General features: G+C 36.4%; 1 protein-coding gene across 2 annotated transcripts in view; it reads right to left on the bottom strand.

Annotated features, from left to right (window-relative positions):
• Positions 1-16819: 16819 nt before the first annotated feature.
• The window catches only part of oprd1b (opioid receptor, delta 1b), a 16293-nt gene continuing 11844 nt past the window's right edge, over positions 16820-21268 (bottom strand). For both annotated transcript variants that reach the window (XM_048152265.1, XM_048152263.1), the window contains exons 2-3: positions 19513-19865; positions 16820-18661 (exon numbers count right to left, since the gene is read on the bottom strand). In XM_048152265.1, coding sequence (XP_048008222.1) covers positions 18129-18661; positions 19513-19855 — 876 coding nt within the window. In that variant the 5' untranslated portion in view covers positions 19856-19865 and the 3' untranslated portion in view covers positions 16820-18128. The remainder of the gene's footprint in view (positions 18662-19512; positions 19866-21268) is intronic.

Here is a 21268-nt window from a genome sequence, read left to right as displayed (position 1 = left end):
TATTAAAGGGATACAAGTCTCTTTTATGGATGATGTTTTTTTTTTGTATTACAAACTTTTTTTGTTTTTTGTAGCTAGCACTTAATATTTCTTTAATGTTACCACATGAGAATAGCCAAACAGTGTAGGTGATTCACAAAATCATACACAAAGAAATATGCATGATTGGCCAAATTTTTCTGATCTACAAAAAAAATTGAGCCTATGAGTTTCTTAATTTGTGATTTGTATTTGCACTAAGTGACAATAGCACATTTTCTTACACTAGGTGAAAATAGTGATAGATTCTATTTACACCATGTAAAGTATCAATTCTTTGCAATAAGAGTAAATAGATGCTATCTATAGGCCTACTTAATATTGGCAGATACTATTTGCACCTCAGTATTTTTACATTAACAGGATGCAATAATATAGAGTGTAAATGATTGTATTTATTAAAATGATTAAATGGATGCTGTCTTATTGGTAGAATAAAACCCTCCCTACACCTTCTCCTAACTACCCAATAAACACTTTTAATATTATTAAACACTCATTTGCAGCTTATTTCCTCTTTTAGAACATTATTTTCATTTTTATTGAAAATAAATGCGAGCTTAGCAAAAGGCAGATTTGAACCTGCATCAAAAGCCAGAACTCCCTACTCGCTACTGCTGTGTCACTGAAGACGTTGCCTTCTGTGCTTCTTTTTTCAAACTTGAGTGGCCCAAAAGCTAGTGTAAATAGCGTTTGCCAACAAGGGACGCTATTTGCACTTTATGTAAATAGACACTCTGAAATTTAAAAGGTTGAACTGTTGTGTTGTGTTTTTGAGAGAGAAAGGAACTAAGTTTTCAACTCCTAAAACATTTTGATGACTTCACTGAAATGTTGTCTACACCTTCCACTGTCAGTTGCTCAGTTTCACTACAATAATGCTAGATATAATACAGCATGTGCATAATTGAGTCGCTATTCTAACAGCTGGGGGCTATAGAATTATAATAAATGAGCAATATTATAATAAATATGCACGTTGCTTTCTGTATTCACAGTTTTATTTTTACGCTGCTAGAGAACCACCTGCACTGCAAATTTTCAGGAGTGACATTCGCATTTATCCAATTACAGGAGTGAATCCGTTAAATCATTTGGGGCACTTCATGAATTGACACTGGTTTACATTTAGATAAAAATGAAATATTTTAATTTTGATATGTCAATAATAATTATAAAATAAATTAAAATATTCATAAACTTTGAAATTAAAAAAGTAATTAAAAAATATATTTCATTGTCCATGGTATTGAAATTGTGGGTTACATCTTTGTCACCCTTTTCACCCCTGATGAGTTTACATCCCTGTTACAAGAGCAAGGAACTTACATTTTAATTGCAAAGGAAAACCAATTCATCTGCTATATTCTTCTGTCCTCCATTTTCAAGGGTAAGATTTCTTTATAAATCATCTACTGACCTATATGTCTTTATTTTTGTTGAACACAAAAGGAGAGAGTCATAAAGTCTCAGTCACAGTTAGAAAAGAAGCAGTGATAGTGTATTCTGACTCAGGCTGTCAGTCTCTTGATGTTCTGCCTTACATCTCCTTTTGTGCTCCAATAAAAATAACACATTTGGTACAAAAGAACATGACCAGTTTTATACTTGAGTAAATATTGCTTTTAATTTGTAACTTATTATTTATAATAGCCTATAATTAACTTTTATATCTCTTTGTGTATTTGAGTGTAAATGCCTTTTCTATGTATAGAAGGTTTGTATGCTCTAACGATGTAGGCTATTTTTAACTGTATTTTGTAAATATTAAAGCAATGTTAACTGATTGTGATGTGTGATTATTTTGTAAACAGGCTTATCTTTTAGTATTAAGTGTTGGAGATTTTTAAAATAAGTAGAAAATGTGTTAATTGTATAGAGTTATTTCACCCAAATGAAATCAACATCAACGTTGGGTATAAGCAAACCAGTTAGATCGATTTCATGTTGAATACGTGTTGATCTACAACGTCGTTTCACTCAACTGAAATCAACATCGTTTCGACGTTAGGTAAGCAAACCACTTAGATCGATTTTATGTTGAATATGTGTCGATTCTATAACGTCGTTTCAACCATCCGAAAATCAACATCGTTTCAACATTCGGTAAGCAAACCAATTGCGTCGATTTTCCGTTAGATTTGAATGGAGTGTCTGACGTTGATTCAACATTACCCCGATGAGCAAACTGATGCCGGATCAACGTCGGAGATCAACGTCGTTTCGATGTCACGAGAAACGTCGTTTCTACGTTGATTCTATGTCAGTTTGCTATCTGGGTAGTGGACTGCCGACTCGCTTTCACCACAAAATGGCGGAAACGCAGGGCTGCTGCTGGGCGCCAGTGTTACAATGGAACTTTCTATTGAGTGTCGCTTCTTGTTAGTGTATATTCTTTGGCGATACTTCATACACAACTGAAGCTGTGAAATCCTGCGTATAGTTTTTAACCTTGTGTGACATTGGTGGGTGGAGTTAGAGTAAATTAATCTTGTTTTCCGTTTGCAGTAAGATTATTTTATTACCACACTGGCAGATCATTTTACTTAACACTGGCAGATCATTTTACTTAAGTAAAATGCACTTAATTTAGATTACCCCCAGGAAACAAGGCTAAATATCTTATATCATTTTCTTATAGGCTATAGAAAATGCATCTTGATTTAAGAATTTTTAGATATTTGTACTTGAAATAAGATTTTAAAAAAAATACTTGATTTGAATACTAGACCTCCCATTCTGAAATGGAAAAACCAAAGTTTCCATCATTTCAAGGTTAACATGAGTTTTCACTTAACCTCCTTTCTGAAACGGGCCCCAGAAGTGTATATTTGTATTTGTCAAAATATTTGGTATCTGAACAAAATGTAATGGAAATATATATTCACATTTCATTTTCACAACACATCTTACAAAAATATGTTCAGAGAGTAACATTTGCTCTGTTATAAGTATAAACCCTCTGGGTTCTACTCGCACCCCCTCCAAGTGGGACTTGAACCCAGGTCGCCGGCATAAGAAGTGGGCACACTAACAAGGAGGCTAAAAACCACAGTCTCTATCATCCTTTGCTAGTGCACCTCTTGAAGTCTGGGAGTGAGGTTTACCTGTACAGTTCTGTACTAGCTGGTCTTCAATACACTCACCCCCTTAAACCTCACTCCCATCCAGATCATGGCAATACAAAGTTATTGAATATATTGAACATAACCCTCATAATGAAACAAAACCGACTGTCATTGAGATCTCATAATCGAACAAAACCAACCAAGATCCCATAACCAAACAAAATCGACCATCAATGAAATCTCATAAAGGAACAAAACCGACCATCATTGAAATCTCGTAACGAAACAAACTAATAACTGTCTTTGAAATCTTGTAAACGAACAAAGAAACAAAACCGACCGTCATTGAAATCTCATAATAGAACAATACTGACCATCATTGAGATCTCTTAATGGAACAAAAAAACCGACCACTGTGATCTCGCAATTAAACAAAACAAACCATTGAGATCTCATAACCGAACAAAGCCGACCGTCACTGAAATCTCGTAATGAAACAAAACTGACCATTATTGAAATGTCGTAAAGGAACAAAGGAACAAAACTGACAGTCATTGAGATCTCATAAAGAAACAAAACTGACCATCATAGTCGTAGTCATACAGATAAGAGTAGGACATCATTCAAAATGGTAAAATTTATTTTTTATTTGTGTACATTCAAAATGTCATGCCTATGAAAAATAAAGAAAACAACAGAATGTGCTGCTTTAGTGCATCACAATCTCCTTGAACATCTTTCTGGCACACGCAACAAGCATGAAACAAAACACAGCGAACTGCAGCAGCGGAGGACTATTATTCTGCTGTGCAGAACTGAGGAAGAACAGATGACGGCGCAGTTTGATCTCCTGCTGACCAGCAGAAAGGGGCGTTTAATTTGAAATCCAAATTCAAGCCATTTATTCCTTTTTCTACTCCTGAACAAAAAAAACAAAAAATCAAGCTGAATTCTTGTTTTTTTTGGGTTTTTTTGTTGTTTTTTTTATTTTTTTTTCTACTTTCAATATTAAATCAAAAAACGATTGAACGAATGAAACACAGATTGTACAAAACAGACTGTCACTGAAATGTCGTGACAAAACGAAACTGATCGTCATTGAAATCCTGTAACAGGAAAAAAATGAACTGTCATTGAAGTCCTTGAGTCAATTGAAAAACTTGCTAATTAGCAAATCCAGGTAATTAGAACAAAATACTGAGGAGGACTTTTACTTTCTGAACCTGGACTTTACACCTCTGGTTACAAAGAGTTTTTAAAGTTTTTTTTGCAAATTCATTAGTTTTTCAGCTATGGTACACAGCAAAAACTTAAATTAACTCTCCTGGTAGTATATGTGAGACCATAATCAAGAGTATTAAAGTTAATGAGATAATTAAGTGATTATTTGAGTGATGATTGACCATTATTGAAGGTGCCTGATGTTAACAAGCAGAATCACCAAAAGAGAAAATCACAATGTTTAAATTACCATCATGGAGATCAGGGTTTTCTTTTTTTTCTTTTTTTTTTCTTTTTTTTTGGCTGTTGTAAAGCCAAGCAAAGACAAAATATGATCAGGTGGTGTTGTTTATGTTTTCACATAACCATTATTTGAACTAAATCAACAAACTCATTTACTGCCCAATCTTGTCAGATTTGTATTATTGATTACAGCAGCCCTGTGGTTCTACAACATAAGACCCAGCATTTTTACTATAACCCAAGGGATTTCTGATTAGAAAACACACACACACACACACACACACACACACACAAATGTTGCAGCGCATTCTGGGTGGCACCAATTCAAATTCATCCATGTCTCCCATCATGCATTGCAGCTTAAATAAATAATGAGCTGAATTGTCGTAGTAATTTCGTTTATTCTCACGCTTTTTTTTTTGCTGTTTTTATGTGACACTTTAGTAGCTTTGTTTTTTTTATCATCATCATCTCGTAAAAGAACATAACCAACTGTCATTGAAATCTCATAAAAGAACAAAACTGACTGTCTTTGATATCTCATAACAGAAGAAAATGTATTTCTCTAAAATTAATTTCTCGTAGAGAAATAAAACAGACCATCATTGAACACTCGTAATGAAACAAAACAGACCATCATTGAAATCTCATAATGAAAAAAAAACTGACACTGAAAACTGACTGTCATTGAGATCTCTTTACTGAACAAAAACAACCGTCACTGAAGTCTCATAACCGAATAACACAGATGTCATTGAACTCTTGTAACGAAATGAAAATCGTTGAAATCTCGTAACTGAACAAAACTGACTGACAATGAAAACCGACTGTCATCATCCTGATGACGATCGACGGATGGGCAGCCGCTGGAAGAAGAGCCCCTCACGCAGACGTAGAGCCGAGGAAGTGAAGCAGAGCCGATGACCCTGGTGACCATGACTGACCCGCAGCGACAACCCCCTGAAGAAGGAAGCGGGGATCCTGAGGGCTGAGGACGAGCTGGTGTGACTGAGGTGAAGACTGAAGGAAGGCGGAGCTAGCCGGACCCCTCTAGAGGGCCTGATGTCCACCCACCACAGTCTCACAAAATCCTGTGGGAAACAGAACCAGTCAATGACTGTCAGGTTTATTTGGTTAAGAGATTTCAATGATCGTTGATTTTGTTCAGTTAAGATATCTCAATGACAATCAATTTTCAGTGACAGTCGGTTTTGTCCCTTTGTTGTTTTACGAGATTTCAAAGACAATCATTTTTGTTTCATTATGAGATTTCAGTGATGGTTGGTTTCATTCCACTAAGAGACTTCAATGACTGTCAGGTTTATTCAACAAGATTTTAATGACGTCTGTTTTGTTTGGTTTTAGATTTCAGTGACACCCGAATTTGTCCAGCTACGTGATGACAATGAGGGTAAGTTTGTTTCATTACGAGATTTCAATGATCGTTGGTTTTGTTCAGTTAAGAGACTTCAATGATTGTCAGGTTTATTCGGTTAAAAGATTTTAATGACGTCTGTTTTATTTGGTTACGAGATTTCAGTGACGGACGGATTTGTCTGGCTATGTGATCTCAATGACGGTAAGTTTGTTCCTTTACGAGATTTCAATGATGGTTGGTTTCGTTCCTCTAAGAGACTTCAATGACTGTCAGGTTTATTCAGTTACAACATTTTAATGACGTCTGTTTTATTCGGTAAGTTCGTTCTTTTACGAGATTTCAAAGACAATTGGTTTTGTTTCTTTACAATATTTCATTGATGGTTGGTTTCGTTCCACTAAGATTCTTCAATAACGGTCAGGTTTATTCGGTAACAAGATTTCATTGAAGGCTGGTTTTGTCCGGCTGTGTGATCTCAATGACGGTAAGTTTGTTCCTTTACGAGATTTTAAAGACAATTGGATTCGTTTCATTTCGCAAAGAGATTTCATTGACGGTCAGGTTTATTCAGTTAGAAGATTTTAATGAGGCCTGTTTTAATCGGTTATGAGATTTCAGTGATGGCCGGATTTGTCCGGCTATGTGATCTCAATGATGGTAAGTTTGTTCCTTTATGAGATTTCAATGATGGTTGGTTTCGTTCCTCTAAGAGACTTCAATGACGGTCAGGTTTATTCAGTTCCGAGATTTTAATGACGTCTGTTTTATTCGGTTACAAGATTTCAGTCACGGCCGGATTTGTCCTAGCCTGGTAATACCAGACTCTGCTACTTCACTTTGCTTCGTAGACAGAGTCTGGAATGGCATAATAGAGAAGTGTTTTCTCTCTCGCTAGGGGACGCTTGTCTGAAGTTTAAAATCATTGGTTACCCGTAAGCCAATCAGATACGTTTAGTTATGACGTATGTTATCCGCCTGTACAGCCGCATCGAAGCACAGACATCATGCATCGAACTCAAATCTATGATTGAACTTCCACTGTAAACCTGTTGTAAACACATGATGATGTGAGCGAAATACCGGAGTGAACATGGCTGTAAACGACTTTTGCAGATTATGCGAAGTTAATGCATCCCGAAGTTTGCATCCCGTGTCTCGTTTCCCATTTCCGCGGTCGTTTCGGTTTTCGATTTCTCTAACCTACAATGTAAAACTCGGCGCTTAGCATCTACGTCACGGCTCTCAGCCCGCCCTCTGTTCGTTGATTGGCCCGGCTGTTTCCAGACCGGTGGCAAACACAAAGCTCTGACGCTGTATCAGACTGAGTACAGAAGCGAAATGAAATTGAGCGGAAGTAGGAAGTCTGACGTAGTCAGGCTAGATTTGTCCGGCGATGTGATCTCAATGACGGTAAGTTTGTTCCTTTACGAGATTTCAAAAACAATTGGTTTTGTTTCTTTACAGGATTTCAATGATGGTTGGTTTTGTTCCATTACGAGACTTCCATGACGGTAAGGTTTATTCAGTTACAATATTTTAATGATGTCTGTTTTATTCAGTCATGAGATTTCATTGAAGGCTGGTTTTGTCCGGCTATGTGATCTCAATGACGGTAAGTTTGTTCCTTTACAAGATTTCAAAGACAATCGGATTTGTTTCATTACGAGATTTCAGTGATGGTTGGTTTTGTTCCGCTAAGAGACTTCAATGACTGTCAGGTTTTTCGGTTACGAGATTTTGATGATGCCTGTTTTATTCGTTTATGAGATTTCATTGATGACTGGGTTTGTCTAGCTATGTATTCCTGTTTTATTCAGATATGAGATTTTAGTCACGGCTGGATTTGTCCGGCTATGTGATCTCAATGGTGGTAAGTTTGTTCCTTTACGAGATTTCAAAGACGATTGGTTTCGTTTCTTTACAAGATTTCAACGATGGTTGGTTTCGTTCCGCTAAGAGACTTCAATGATGGTCAGGTTTATTCGGTTATGAGATTTCAGTGACGGACGGATTTGTCTGGCTATGTATTCTCAACGATGGTAAGTTCATTCCTTAACAATATTTCAAAGACAATTGGTTTTGTTTCTTTACAAGATTTCATTGAATGTTGATTTTTGTTCTGCTAAGAGACTTCAATGACAGTCAGGTTTATTCGGTTAGAAGATTTTAACAACGTCTGTTTTATTCAGTTATGAGATTTCATTGATGGCTGGTTTTGTCCAGGTATGTATTCTCAATGACAGTAAGTTTGTTCCTTTACAAGATTTCAAAGACAATTGGTTTTGTTTCTTTACAAGATTTCTTTGATGGTTGGTTTTGTTCCGTTAAGAGACTTCAATGACTGTCAGGTTTTTCGGTTACAAGATTTTGATGATGCCTGTTTTATTCGTTTATGAGATTTCATTGATGGCTGATTTTGTACGGCTATGTGATCTCAATGATGATAAGTTTGATCCTTTATGACATTTCAAAGACAATTGGTTTTGTTTCTTTACAAGATTTTAATGATGGTTTGTTTTGTTCTGCTAAGAGACTTCAATGACGGTCAGGATCATACGGTTACGAGATTTCGGTGATGGCCAGATTTGTCTGGCTATGTGGTCTCAATGACGGTAAGTTTGTTCCTTTACATGATTTCAAAGACAATTGGTTTTGTTTCTTTAAAAGATTTCATTGATGGTTTATTTTGTTCCACTAAGAGACTTCAATGACGGTCAGGTTTATTCGGTTATGAGATTTTAATTACTTCTGTTTTATTTGGTTATGAGATTTCATTGATGGCTGGTTTTGTCTGGCTATGTGATCTCAATGACAGTAAGTTTGTTCCTTTACGAGATTTCAGTGATAATCGAATTTGTTTCATTACAAGATATCAGTGATGGTTGGTTTCGTTCCGAATGAGAACCATCAGAAGTTCCATCAGAGACTTCAATGACTGTCAGATTTATTCAGTTTCGAGATTTTAATGATGTCTATTTTATTCGGTTACGAGATTTCAGTGACGGCCGGATTTGTCTGGCTATGTGATCTCAATGACGATAAGTTTGTTCCTTTATGAGATTTCAAAAACTATTGGTTTTGTTTCTTTACAAGATTTCAATGATGGTTGGTTTCGTTCCGCTAAGAGACTTCAATGACTGTCAGGTTTTTCGGTTATGAGATTTTGGTTATGAGATCAAGTTTATTCAGTTACGAGATTTTAATGGCACCTGTTTCATTCGGTTATGAGTTTTCAATTATGGCTGGTTTTGTCCGACTATGTATTCTCAATGACGGTAAGTTTGTTTCTTAACGAGATTTCAAAGACAATTGGTTTTGTTTCTTTACAAGATTTCAATGAATGTTGATTTTTGTTCTGCTAAGAGACTTCAATGACTGTCAGGCTTATTCGGTTACGAGATTTTAACGACATCTGTTTTATTCAGTTATGAGATTTAATTGATGGCTGGTTTTGTCCGGCTATGTGATCTCAATGGCGGTAAGTTTGTTCCTTTACAAGATTTCAAAGACAATTGGTTTTGTTTTTGATTACGAGATTTCATTGATGGTTGGTTTTGTTTTGCTAAGAGACTTCAATGACGGTCAGGTTTTTTCGGTTACGAAATTTTAATGACATCCGTTTTATTCGGTTACTAGATATCAGTCACGGCTGGATTTGTCCGGCTATGTGATCTCAATGATGGTAAGTTTGTTCCTTTACCAGATTTAAAAAACGATTGGTTTTGTTTCTTTACAAGATTTCAATGATGGTTGGTTTTGTTTTGCTAAGAGACTTCAATGAATGTCAGATTTATTAGGTTTCGAGATTTTAATGACACCTGTTTTATTCGGTGTTGAGATTTCATTGACGGCTGGTTTTGTCTGGCTATGTATTCTCAATGATGGTAAGTTTGTTCCTTTACGAGATTTCAAAGATAATTGGTTTTGTTTCTTTACAAGATTTCAATGATGGTTGGTTTCGTTCCATTATGAGACTTCAATGACGTCTGTTTTATTTGGTTATGAGATTTCAGTGACGGCCGGATTTGTCCCGCTATGTGATATCAATGACTGTAAGTTTGTTCCTTTACAACATTTTAAAGACAATTTGTTTTGTTTCATTACGAGTTTTCAGTGATGGTTGGTTTCGTTTCACTAACAGACTTCAATGATGGTCAGATTTATTCGGTCATGAGATTTCATTGATGGCTGGTTTTGTCTGGCTATGTGATCTCAGTGGCGGTATGTTTGTTCCTTTTACGAGATTTCAAAGACAATTGGTTTCGTTTCTTTACAAGATTTCAATGATGGTTGGTTTCGTTCCGCTAAGAGACTTCAATGATGGTCAGGTTTATTCGGTTATGAGATTTCATTGATGGCTGTTTTTTTTTTCGGCTATGTGATCTCAGTGGTGGTATGTTTGTTCCTTTACGAGATTTCAAAGACAAATGGTTTTGTTTCTTTACAAGATTTTAATGATGGTTGGTTTCATTCCACTAAGAGACTTCAATGACAGTCAGGTTTATATATAAAATTTCAGTAACAGCTAGATCACAGCAGCCAGAGAACAAAAACATATTATAAGAGTTAAGAGTCCAACTAATGGAAACATTGTTCACCATTATGGTAACTTCAAATGAAACAAACATGAGCGTTAAACTTCTGTTAATTCTCAATAAGAACTTCTGTAGATGAATGACAGAAAAAAGTCTAAAGTTAGTAATATGTGAAACTGTAATGCTGTTTGTGGAGTTGTTTAATCCTCCTCTGCTGAGATCTGGAGATATTTAATGTCTTCTTCTATCTTCAGTTAATTTCATCTAAGGCTGTGGCTGAAGTCAGTTGTAGCTCTTGTGTTTTTGTTTGTCATTTTTTTTTCTGTTCCCCAGCAGAAATGTATACTCTGTTAGATATATGGAATATCAGATTTGATGCTTATGTAAGTATATACTAAACTGTTGAAAGCACTTGAGGCTGGAAATGGTTTGGTCGCTATTGATAAAATTTGCAGATCAAAGCACCACTTCAGCATTTATGAAGGGGAAATGGCATTGTGCTCTCGGTCTGTTCTTTATGTTACAGCCCACAGTGAGTCATGCTGAGAGACTTTGTGGGGTATTTCAGTTGAAAAGCCCTTCAAGGCCCACTTTCTCAGAAAGCTTTGAAATGCTAACAGCCTCTTCTGCAAGCACTTAATTGACCACCATCATTTAATGCTGTCATCAATGTTTTTCGATGCCTGGTGTGAGACAGCATGAGGTAGCTACACTGAGAAGTGGACAGGGCACTGGCATTAAATGTTATTATTTTTAATGCCAGCAAGCTACATTAAATGTTTTTTGAGAGAAGGACATCCTTATTTGCTCATGAGTATAAATGAATCATTGTTAGCTGAAGTTTCTATCATGTAGTTCCAAAAAGGCAGGAAAATGAGAAGTTTCACAGCTGGCAGCCCAAAAATTGTTAAAAGCATAAGGATTTTCTATAGCTTTTTCCTTAGTCTCAATGAAAACAAAATGGACTATTCATGCATTTTTGGAAATATTACCAAATTTGTTATTAATGGAAAAAAATACTCTCATAATCGTTAATCAACTTTCACTCCCTCTTGCAGCGACATCTCTTTGATGACGTGCTTACTGGTGTGAGGGCGAGATAACCTGTCACTCACATGAGCAAACCAATAGCAAATCACAATGATCCAATCAATTCTCCATGGACAAAATCATGTCCTCTCCTACATTTTTTTCTTTTTAGAGAAGCATTTAAAATGGGATATATCACAATAGGTAAGAAAAGACTATTGCAACTTCCATTTCATGCCAACATGTTACACATGACGTAAATAAATTGTAACCAATAAATTAACAATAAATGAGCCTTTTTGACTGCAAACGTGCTGCAAAATGCAAAGCAAAAGGCATCAGTGATTGAAAATGTTCACTCTTTCCTGGTGTGTTATCAGTAGCGGTGTTAAAATTCAATCAATCAATCAATCAATTCAATTCAATTCAATTCACATTTATTTGTATAGCGCTTTTCACGATACATATCGTTTCAAAGCAGCTTTACAGAGAATGCATGTCAACATTACAATTTAAAGAATGCAGTTAGCAAATAATGTAATAATTTAGGCAGTTCATTTACAATCACTGTTAGCAGTTTAACTGAACTTAGAAGCAATGAGCTCCTGGAAAAATGAATTACATATTAACAATAATTAGGATATATAGAAACTGGGCAATGTGCATGTTGATCCAGATGATTGCATCTTCTGAAGTCCTCGCAGGAGTTGGCGTCGTCTCTTCATAGGTGTTGTTCATCTGAGGTCTTCTTAAGAGGCTGGATCCAAACTGAAGCTGATGTCTTCTCTAGTCAGCTCAGGATGGGTGTCCCAAAGTAAAACAGAAAAGCAAATGGAGAATAATTAGCGTAGCTGCTGTTCATAACATTAAGCAAAGATAGTCATGTGCAATTGATCTGGTATGAGATGCATTATGTGAATGCTTGGCTGAAGAGATGCGTCTTTAATCTAGATAATCTAGATCTATCATCTATCTATCCATCTATCCATCCATCCATCCATCCATCCATCCATCTATCTTAGAGATGGGCACTCGAGTTAGTGGATCGGACTCGAGTCGCACTCGAGTTGCATTTTAACAGACTTCAGACTTGACTCAGACTCGACCTGAAATGACTTCAGACTTGACTCGAATCAACACGACACAAAAGACTTGTGAATATTTTAAAAACGACAAGTCTTTTACCCTTAACTACTGATATAATAAATAAAGAATTTGTGTTATGTTTAAATGGTTTTGTGATATCTGCGTCACATATATTTCCTTACGTGTCATGGTAGATCGGACTCTTGTCATAGAATTTGATTACGTATGTCCGTGTAATGAGAGAAAACTCTGAAATGTCATAAGAGTTCCATGAAACATGACGGGAGCCACCGTGCCATATGTTCTTTCGTTTGGGTTTATTATCATGTCAGATCGGCTAGATACAAGGAATGTGGGAGAACAATTAAAGTGTTAGTTCACCCAAAAATGAAAATTCTGTCATTTATTACTTACCCTCATGCCGTTCCACACCCGTAAGACCTTCGTTAATCTTCAGAACACAAATTAAGATATTTAGTTGAAATCCGATGGCTCCGTGAGGCCTGCATAGGGAGCAATGACATTTTCTCTCCCAAGATCCATAAAGGTACTAAAAACATATTTAAATCAGTTCATGTGAATTCAGTGGTTCAATATTAATATTATAAAGTGACGAGAATATTTTTGGTGTGCCAAAAAACTAAATAATGACTTATAGTGATGGCAGATTTCAAAACACTGCTTCAGGAAGCATCGGAGCATAATGGATCAGTGTGTCGAATCCGCACTTCGGAGCGCCAAAGTCACGTGATTTCAGCAATTTGGCTGTTTGAAAAGCGATCCGAATCAGGATCTATCTATCTATCTATCTTTTAATAGAGTGCACCATAACCGATAAAATTGTTGCACTTCTGTTTTCACAACTGAAAACTGGCATCCTGTAATTGTTTGGATTATATGTTCTTTTCTCTCAGGCATAGAATGTGCATCATATGTTTATAATATCAGCATGTCTTTAACAATTAGACCAGTCGTTATTGTATAGCATCTCATCTTGATGGGTAAACAACCACGTCACCATGGAAACTGAGCAGGGCAACCTTTAATGGAAGGTCTTAACTGGATATGGGTATGCCATATTCTCCTCAGATAAATTATAGGGACCTGCTTAGCTTAGAGAATTATGTGCAAGAATGTGCAAGAATGTGAGCTGAGTTTAAAATCCACACTGATTCTCTGATTTAGCCCACAGCTTTTCAGTAATGAATCTCATAAGGACACTGAAGGGGTTGAGCGCAATATTGTGCGGCGTGTGATCCTCCTGATCAATCTAGCTGACATGCTGTGTCTCTTGTCATTACTGTGCCTCGTGATGCTTCCCTCCTCTCAGTGTAAACAACATGCTCTCTGATCCGCTGTTTATGCCATTATGTAACTGACACTCCAAAACACAATCACAAAGAACCAGAGAAGCACGTAAATGATATTTGCTGACCATAATGACGGTGTTCGCTATTCAGAATATGCTTATCTAAGATTGTGTCTGCTGGCTGGTTGAGACTCTGTGAGGCTCAGTAGCCATTTCCAGAGTCCATTATCTCCACTATGGCACAAGGTATACTGCAAACACCATTGCTTTAAGTGTCAGGGTACACAAAAGAAAATGGCTTTTTAATTTTACTCGATTTTTTTAAGGCAAGTTGTTACACTAAATTAATTTATCTTCATTTTAAACATATATTTTTAGTTGAACTTAATTAATGTTTTTAGTTATTTCACTTTAGTTTTTTAGATTCCAATATATTCAAGTCTGTGATTTTGAGTAAATGGAAAAGACCTGTTTGTATTTTATATTCAGTTGTGTTCTACAATTGAAAGACTGTCTGCAACTAGCCTAGCACAAGTAGAAAGATACTTGTCACTTCACTGGCATTAGCAACATTATTGTCTATTGGACATTGTGTGATGCTTACATGCAGCCATACACACACACAAAAATTGGTTATTCTGTGGTTCTTTGGGGTGGTTAAAGGTGATAGAGAGGATTTTTTTTGTCGACTGAGAATCCAAAGACTGTTACTGAGTTTTTGAAATGAGCGCATGCGTAAGAACAGCCCCCCTCCTTCACTGCTCATTTCAAAGGAACGCCTCCCAAAACGCGTCCACGAGTATTGGAACACGAGTGTTTACCAACGGCATTCGCGGTGTCGTGTTTTTTGGATTCATTATGTCGGACTCACCGCAGGTAACTCATGATCTGCACTTGTTATTCCTGTCTCCTGACAAAAACATTGCATGCGGCGCCTGTGGAGTGTGGAAAGTTACTGGAGCGCGCAGCCACGCTCGTCTTTCACAAGGAACGTCATGGCGGTCATTGACAAGCCAGAGGGCCAATCGTTTACGCGATGATCACGTAAACGATTGGCTGATGTTTTTAAGGCCCTACCTCGTGCACAGATGATGTATATTAATATTACTTTCAGTGCACCTAATAAATAGTCTTTTATCAGTTAGTAAAGACAGTTTCAAGTAATATTGCAAAAATGATCCTTTAAGGTGCTATATAGCACTACTGCCATACAAAGAACCCGTTTAAGCCCCTGTATAGTTCTTTAAAGGTTCTTCCCTCTTACTTTAGTTGGTGAAAGGATTAAAAACAACAATACATGAAATACAGTGTATTTCCTGACGTGGAAGATAACATGGTTTTCAATCTCTATAAGTAAATATTCCCGGGCCCCTACACAAGACTTTTTGACCTCAGAAAAGCCTAAAAGTGATTCAAAACAGCTTTTGCCATTCTAGTAAATTCCCCTTTATAGCCAACATAATGAGAGTGGAGTAACAGATCTAAAGTCTAAGGAGGAGAATGGGGTGGAGGTGGGATGCAACAAGACAGTTCAGATACTGAGAGCTGTCAGTTGCAATTTAAATTGTGTGGAAGGATGAATACAATTGGATGATGAGAGAAAGCTAAGAGATGTTGATTGGCTTTTCAATCAACTCTTATGGTTCTACATAGCACCATTTGACAAAGGTGCTGTATAGCACCTTTAAAGATAGGTGCTATAATAACACTTAAAGTGGTTCCCCTATGATTACAAGCCAATGAACTACTTTTAGTGCTATTTAGCACCATTTTTTGTTTAGAGTGTACTGTTTTCAAAAATAACAGGTGGACTGATTCTGTACCTCTCACTGTGTTGGAATTTAGACAGAGCAGTTTAGTGTATATATTGAAAGCCACAGTAAACAGGACACCATTTTGCAAAACTAGCTACAGAAAGAGGGGGGGAAATCAGCTTGGCCCTATTAACAGCAAAGTTCGAGTATAGAATAGACAATGAAATATTTTTTTGACCTCCTGTGGCTGACAATCAATATTTTTTGCAGATCAACAACTTTCACAGTTTCAGTTTATATCCTGTTTGTGAAAACTGCAGAGAGAGAGTTAGGAATGAGTTAATTGATTTCCACACATGATTACTTTTAGGCTATTTGTCACAATGGAAGCAAACCAGACATAATTTAATTTGACCAAATGAGCAATATATCTAAGTATACAGTGAACAAAAAAGATTCAAGATTCGTTTGGTAAGAAAGGGATATGATGAGTAAATAAATGAGGAATAATAAATGAGAGATTTTTACCATGATGCTCTGTTTTTCCATACAGTGGAAGTGGATGGTGACTTAAGTAATTATTCAATGACAATGTATTTTTGGACCAACTCTCACTGTCTGTAATTTTCAGATGCTTGATTGACTACACTAAGCATGTGATCTACAGAACATTACTCCATTATTATATAAGCACACTGAGTGAAACAAAATTTCATTTCATTTCAACTGGAATGAGAACAACAAAAATCAGTGAAAAATACAATAGATTAAATATCAGGAGCTTTTGTCTTTATAGAAGTCACTGTACAATAGCCTCTTTTAACTTTTTATCCTGATTCAGATGTGTGTAGCCCAGTATAAAAGCACTTATCCAGTATATTTCATAATGGGGGTCTATAGGTTGTCTGCTGAAGAGATTATGTAAAAGTACTTGAGTCTCCAACCTTTACAAGTACCTGCAGAAAATTAGCATAGTAGTTTTCCATTTCTACCAGCTGTTTTAGTGCTTTTGTGTTATATTTTTAACAAACAAAATTTACATCTTTAAAACAGGTAAAGAGTGCAGGCTTATTCAATATATGATATGACAAATGTATATTTTAGATACTATGGCTCACTTATCATGTGGGGAATGAAAATTATTGAGATAAAGGTTATTTTTCCCAACACCCATGCAACAAATTTTAATAGGCTACTTTAGCTTTCACAATATAGACATTGACGGTTAAGATAATTGGTGACGTCTAAATACTGTGCAATAAAACCATAAAAAATAGATTCATGAGGAAATATGCAACAGTTTCACAAAAGTACATACAGGTTCTACAGAAAAGCAATACTCACTGCTAATACATAAACACATTCCTGACTGGAAAAGGTTTGTTTATAACAGCTCAAGAAACTAAACTCTCCTTTTACAGCAAAGCTGACATTTAGAATGAAATGCTAATATTACAAAATGAATCGTTAAATGTCACTTCGACTTTGGGATTTAAAGAAGGTCAAAAAACAACCATTCTGTACTAATGGCAATGAAATGCAAGAATTGTTGCACTAAATACTTCATAACAAAGAACTACAAAGAAAATATCTAAGTGTCCCTTTGTGATAGAGTCAGAATGTCTAAACACTGTGCACTTCATAGTCAAAGGTTATCAAACACCTTCACTAGTAGCACAAAATTACACCTTATCAAGCACCATGAAATGAATGTGTCGAGAGTTTATGTAACAGTGTATTTTAACAGCCATCCTGAGGGAAGTACTCTGTCATCCTTGCAAATCTTTTCAGCAAACCTTAGGATGAAATTTTGGTCCATTCTCTGTATCCGACGCCTCTCTTTCTCCATATATCTTTATCTTCAGGTTTAATGAAATCCTCTTATTATGGAGTGGCAAAAGACCTCTGTACATTTTCATCGCTCTTTGAAAAACTAGCAAGTTTGTCTTGAAATATCCATCTTACAGCTTATTTTGTTGTATTAGAATTTTTTTTTGTATTCAGTGCATCGTTTGACCCCAGTAATAATGTAATTCAATAACAAGATCCCACAAATCCCAGGGAAATGCATTCACTTTTATTTTAAAATCTGATTACGGGAATCCACTTTGATGGCTCATATACCACTAATGAATGTATGCATTTCCTGTTGACCATTCAAGGCCACATATTTGATGTCTTTTCCAATGCATGATTAGAATCTTGATGGTCCAAATCATCTCATAATTTTTGCTGATTATTTTAGAGCTATCCATCACATTTCCCATCACGTAGTAAGTCAAGAAACGTAGGAAAAAAAGATGACTAATAAAACAAGGATTTTGCCTTTCGGTATATGAGCTTGTCGTCAACTTTTATTAACCTAAGAGGAGTTTAAAACTCAGTGGTGGAGATCTGGGTGACCTCAGACTGCAGGTCTTTCTGTGTCCTTGGTAGTGTACCAGGAGGCATCTGGTCCAGGTCTAGTCATGTGGGCTGCTTCATTGAATCAGACTTGGCGCACACCGAGATGGGCTCTCTCGTGGCGCTACGGGCTCTGGAAAAGCTGCTGTGCTCCATGCGGGAACGAAAGGGCAGGCAGAATTCTCTGAAGCACCTCTTGAAGTTTTCATCCAAGAATGCATACAAGACCGGGTTGAGGCTGCTGTTCATGTAGCCAAGAGCAATACACAGATGCCAGCAGGCGACCACGAGCAGATTCTTGTGGTCGATCTCCACCACAGTCTTGACAATGATGAAGATATGGATGGGGGTCCAGCAGATGATGAAGGCTGCCACCACCACCAATACCATGCGGGTGATGCGCCGGAGGTTCCTGTCCTTCTCTTTGGAGCCGGACAGCAAGCGCACACTCTTAAGGCGAAGGATCATCAGGCCGTAACAGATGGAGATGACCAAAACGGGAACCACAAAGGCGAAAATGAAAACACAGATCTTGGTCACAGTATCCCAATACTGTGGATCTGGGCCTGGGAATTTCAACATGCAGACCGTTTTGCCTGAGGAGAATATATATGTAAAGAAAAAGATAAGAAGATTTGGTAAGCCTAAAGTCATTTCTTGATTGAATTTACTGATCAGTTGTTTTGTAATTCCCTAACTATTCGTTTTTACAACAGTTATTTCCAGTCCTTGAGTCAGACTGGCCAAGTGCGTTCCAAGAGCACTGAAATATATTAGTATATTCAAGTTATATTATTCCACCAGGTGACGACAAGTGACTCCCTGTGTCAGAATATGCTTACTTCCCTACTATATAGGGAATAGGCAAAAAGATTCTAAAGTGCGTATCTGATAGACGCTTTACTATCCCATGAAGCCATGGGAGAAGAGTTGTGAATGGCAGTCAAGCAATGCATTGATGCTGGCATGTCACATGACAATGACAACATGATGAATAGTTTGTTCATACTACCCATATTCACACTATATTAACAGCAACAAAGTACTTTTCAAACCATACGTAGACAGTTTGCAATTTCGGTCGGACAAGCTACTGTCTTTATAAGCGAGTCATTGAGTTCAATCAACCGATTCATTAAAAATACTGATTTCTTTAGAACCCGAAACAAGTGATTGTCTTTATATGAGCAAGCACTGAATCATTCATTCAACTGATTTGTTCAAAAAGAATGATTCATCCACAGCAAAACACTATGGTGTTTTGTTTAGAGAGCATTAACTAATTCAGCATGGTTTTGTTAAAAACTATTTCATTATCGGAGCAAAAATATACAAAGTAACTAGCAAATTTGGATTTAAAATGTTAGTTACTCAAAATTAACATCTAGTTTATTGCGCTATAAAATCAAATACTTCAGACTTTTTGCCCCACTCGCTTTGTCCTCACCTGTGTCTGTCACTGTAACGGCCATAACCATGACTGGGAAGCCGACAGCAGAGGAGAGAATCCATATGCAGATGTTGATGATCTTTGCTTTGACGGGTGTGCGGAAGTCCAGGGCTCTCACTGGGTGGCACACGGCAATGTAACGGTCCACACTCATCATCGTCAATGTGAAAATACTGGTAAACATGTTGTAGTAGTCAATAGCAATGACCACTTTACACAAGAGCTCACCAAATGGCCAGGTACTCATGAGGTATTTGGCACTCTGGAAGGGCAGAGTACTGGTGGCTAATGCATCGGCCAAAGCTAGATTAAAGATGTAAATGTTGGTAGCTGTCTTCATCTTTGTGTACCTATTGAAGAAAAAAGAGCAAAAGTCAGTCTGAGAGAATCAGCTACACAAGCACTTCATACTTTTTGAATGTCGATTAGCTGCACCTGGGTTTGCAATGACGATATGAACATTCATGAATACAGATGCAGATGAATGATGAATTGGATGTGCTGATTGTATGTGATTTGGGGCTCTTCTTGCTTTTGCCCTTTTCATTATAAATATCAGATATGATTAACATGAGCACATATTTCCATTTGTGGAGTTAATCATCATTTAACAGCCTTTCACACTGCATCCAACTTTTATTCCAATAAATAATATGTTGACTTATTAAAATAATGCCAGATATGACATGCATTGGCATATTTATTATTTTTTAGATGATTTGTTAAAACAAAAATTTGTTATGTTAGTTGCAAAGTGTTATTTGTTATTTTCCATTAAAAACATTTACACTTTTTTTTTTCAAACTTGTTAGCAATATCTGTTTATTTTAAAGCTGGTAAAGAGTTCTGTGCAGCTAAAATAATGATTCTTCTTCAATATTAATAATAATAATTATTATTATTATTATGGCTATAGCTATAATGGATAATTTGGCTATAATGGCTAAACGGCTCATTTTTAATGGCTGTCTATGGAGAAAGAGTGAAAAGGTGTAGTTACAACATCTACCAGCAGGGGCTAACAACATGCTTTCATTAAATGGTGTCTCAAGAGTCTCTCTGTAATATCATACAATAATCAGCTCATAATTTTTTCTGTTTTATTTTTTAAATAAATAGTGGGCTGATGAATGATGGGGTTGCCTATAAAGGGATGCAAATAGTTACTGAAGAAAAGACCAATGCCAAAGGTATAAATTGTAATACATTGATTATCCTGTCTTTGAGATTTGTCTGGTGCCCACACAGTGATCTCTTTTGAGGACTTGACATTTGAAGTCTCACAGAGCTGAAGAGAGAAGACAGCACATCCATTAGTGGCACTACAGTTTATTCCTCTCTTTGTACATGGCTATATGTGTGGTGAGATGAATAAATCCATTATTATACGTTCCATTAAGTCTTTTATACTGAGTGCATAACATGTTTTGTTGTATATCCATGACTCATGTTTGCATCTCTAAATTTACACAAGTTCCTCATTCATAGGGAAATACTGGTTTGCCAAGTTGTTTATTTTGTACTCTTCAGCATTGCCATCAATCCCGTTTTTCATGCTCATTACATCAGGGAACATATTACTACAACAGGCCTGTTCTTGAAAATATTGTTTAGAGGTAGTGCCATTTTATTGATCTCTAAATGGTGTGTGAGTGTGTATATTATATATATATATATATATATATATATATATATATATATATATATATATATATATATATATATATATATATATATATATATATATATATAT

The sequence above is a fragment of the Megalobrama amblycephala genome, linkage group LG13 (assembly GCF_018812025.1).
Source record: "Megalobrama amblycephala isolate DHTTF-2021 linkage group LG13, ASM1881202v1, whole genome shotgun sequence".
In the NCBI taxonomy this organism is placed as follows: domain Eukaryota; kingdom Metazoa; phylum Chordata; class Actinopteri; order Cypriniformes; family Xenocyprididae; genus Megalobrama; species Megalobrama amblycephala.
This window is presented reverse-complemented; position numbering and strand designations above follow the sequence as displayed.